This window comes from Guillardia theta (genome assembly GCF_000315625.1).
Source record: "Guillardia theta CCMP2712 unplaced genomic scaffold GUITHscaffold_74, whole genome shotgun sequence".
Taxonomy (NCBI): Eukaryota; class Cryptophyceae; order Pyrenomonadales; family Geminigeraceae; genus Guillardia; species Guillardia theta.
Genome location: NW_005434600.1, coordinates 61,537 through 64,004, shown reverse-complemented (window position 1 = coordinate 64,004; position 2,468 = coordinate 61,537). Strand labels below are relative to the sequence as shown.

At 54.4% G+C, this 2,468-nt stretch overlaps 1 protein-coding gene across 1 annotated transcript in view; it reads left to right on the top strand.

Annotated features, from left to right (window-relative positions):
* Positions 1–2,468, top strand: part of GUITHDRAFT_114278 (hypothetical protein) — a gene marked incomplete at both ends in the record, with an annotated part of 12,846 nt that overhangs the window by 2,805 nt on the left and 7,573 nt on the right. The window contains 3 exons of the mRNA XM_005826472.1: positions 166–1,194; positions 1,364–2,020; positions 2,069–2,142. Coding sequence (XP_005826529.1) covers positions 166–1,194; positions 1,364–2,020; positions 2,069–2,142 — 1,760 coding nt within the window. The remainder of the gene's footprint in view (positions 1–165; positions 1,195–1,363; positions 2,021–2,068; positions 2,143–2,468) is intronic.

The following is a 2,468-nucleotide window of genomic DNA, read 5'->3' as shown; positions in this document are numbered from 1 at the left end:
CAAAAAAAAAAAAAAAAAAAAAAAAAAAAAAAAAAAACAATCCCCGGGCATCTTCATCATCATCATCATCATCATCATCATCATCATCATCATCATCATCATCATCATCATCATCATCATCATCACATCTCTATAATCCTCAAATCTCGCTCACGCTCTCCGCAGCTCTGCAACGACTGGGGCAGGAGCCAGCACGGCGACCTGCTTGAGCTCAGCCATGACAGCAGGAACGAACGACATTTCTGGGTCTCCTTACCAGAGCTCCGAGTCTCTTCCCAGCCATGTATCCTTCAGATCGTCCAGTCCAAGTTCATCGTCACCCTCCGGCTTTCATTCTTCAAGACGGACAAGGAGAGAAGGATTGCTATCCTCTCCTCCCTCTCCTCCTTCGTCTCCCAAGACAGGTCGGACCCTCCCCGGCTCCTCTGCGGGGATATCGCCTCCCTGCTCCTTGACCGCCATATCCTCCCCCATGCTGCTGACACTTCCTCCGAGCACAAGTTCCTCTTCCAATCCCGCCCAGGACTATCCCTGTCCTTCTCACCCTCCTACTCCTTCTCCCTCCCCTCCCAGTCTCTCGCTACCGACATGTTCCGCCTCCTCCTCTTCTTCCGCTACCTGGAAGGTTTCTTGCTGGTATCCAGCTCGGAGGAGGAGGACGGAGAGAAGCGGCGAGTGTCAGTCTCCCTTATCCTCGTCCTCCCTGCTGCAGCTCAAGAAGATGGAGCAGGAGCAGGGGGGTCAGGAGCAGGAGCAGGGGGTTCCGCGTCGCGAGGTGGAGCAGGAGCGGGAGCAGTGGCAGGAGCAGGAGGAGCCGGAGGAGGAGGAAGAACGCTGTTCCTGGAGGAAGCGGAGGATTGTGTCATCATGGAGTGTAAGATGGAACTGAACGGGTCGAAGATCAGCCTGATCTTGCACACTGAGCCGCATCCCGAGCATGTCATGCTGCGGTTGCAGCGGGCTGAGGAGGGGGAGGGGATGGGGGAGAGCGGAGAGCAGCGGGATCAGATGCTGAACCTTCCGCATGCGCTGTTCACCAAGTTCTGCGAGGAGGACCGGGATCTTGGTGTTTGGATTGCTTCACAACATATCTTGAAGACTTTCTGCGAGAGCTCAGCCAGCACGACGGGAAATCATAATCCATTCCCTCCTCCAGAGTATCCAGCAGAAAAGAATCGCAATGTTACATTTACGGTGAAGTTGTAACAAGTTTGTGCTCCACTTGTTGATCGTTTTCATGCACTTGTTTGCTCCGATGTGATGTGATGACCAGCTTGCCGTCTCTGGACCTGATTGCTTGATTGCTCTGTGACATGTTTCCCGCTGTTTCTCACGATCTCCTGCTGATCATTGATATACATAGGTTCGGCAAGCTAACGGCAGGTCAAGAGAGTACTGCAAACTACCGGTCCACCGTCTCCTCCATCACTCCCCGCTCACCCTCGAACGATGTCTGCCCGCCTTCGTCGAGCTCCGATCGCCAGCCTCCAAGTCGGCCGAGGGCGACAAGGGATCGCTTGCAGAGGCCATGGTAGACTCTACCTCCTTCGCTATCCTCTTCGAGAGTTTTCTCAAGCAGTTCAGTGGGAGTTCACACACAGCATGGAAGATATCCAAGGAAGACGCTGTTGCGATGAACGTTCAACCTGACAGCTACGTGTTTGCAAGACAACATGATTGTCCGCTGCACAACGAGACAGGTCTCATCGTCTTCGTCGTGCCTGGCAGGAGGGAGCAGGTGAGCCTGATGCTGGAGACGCCCTGCATCCAGTACAGAGCCTTCCTCGTCCCGCACATCTGCAGCATCGACACCCTGCAGCCGAACTTCCATGGCGACGGGCGGGGGGTACAGGGGCTGTTGACATCATCGCAAGGTTGCAAACTGTTCGAGATCTTTGAGAGGCAGAGGATGAGGATGAGCGCGGATAAGGGCGAGGAAGACAGTCAGCATGAGCACGCTAACGACCAGCATCTGATGTGCACGGAGTGCCTGAGGCGTCTGGTGGAGGAGGAGCAGATGGTGAGGCTTGCTCTTGTACAGGTTGCCTGTCATGATGGGAGTTGGCAGTTCTTCAATGACATGTTGCATCTCCATCAATCCTTGTACTGTGAGATTGCGTTTTCAACCCTGGCTGCTGGAAGGTATGATGGAATATTTCTTTTCCTTTCCCTCCCATTCTCCCTTGCTTCTTCCCTCCCTCTCCACTTGTTCTCTTCCTCTCCCACTCCCTCTCCCTCCTTCCCTCTATCTTTCAGTCCTTCGCTACTCCCTCCTTTCCTCCGGTGCTGCCATCCTGCCGTCTATCCTCCCTCCCTGCCTCCTCGTCCTCATCCTGTTTCTACCAGTTCCCTTCCTCCTCCGTTCCCGTCTTGCTGCCATCTCACCTCTTCCATTCTCTTCCTATCTCTCCTCTCCTCTCCTCTCCTCTCTTATCCTCTCCTCTCCTCTCCTCTCCTCTCCTCTCCTC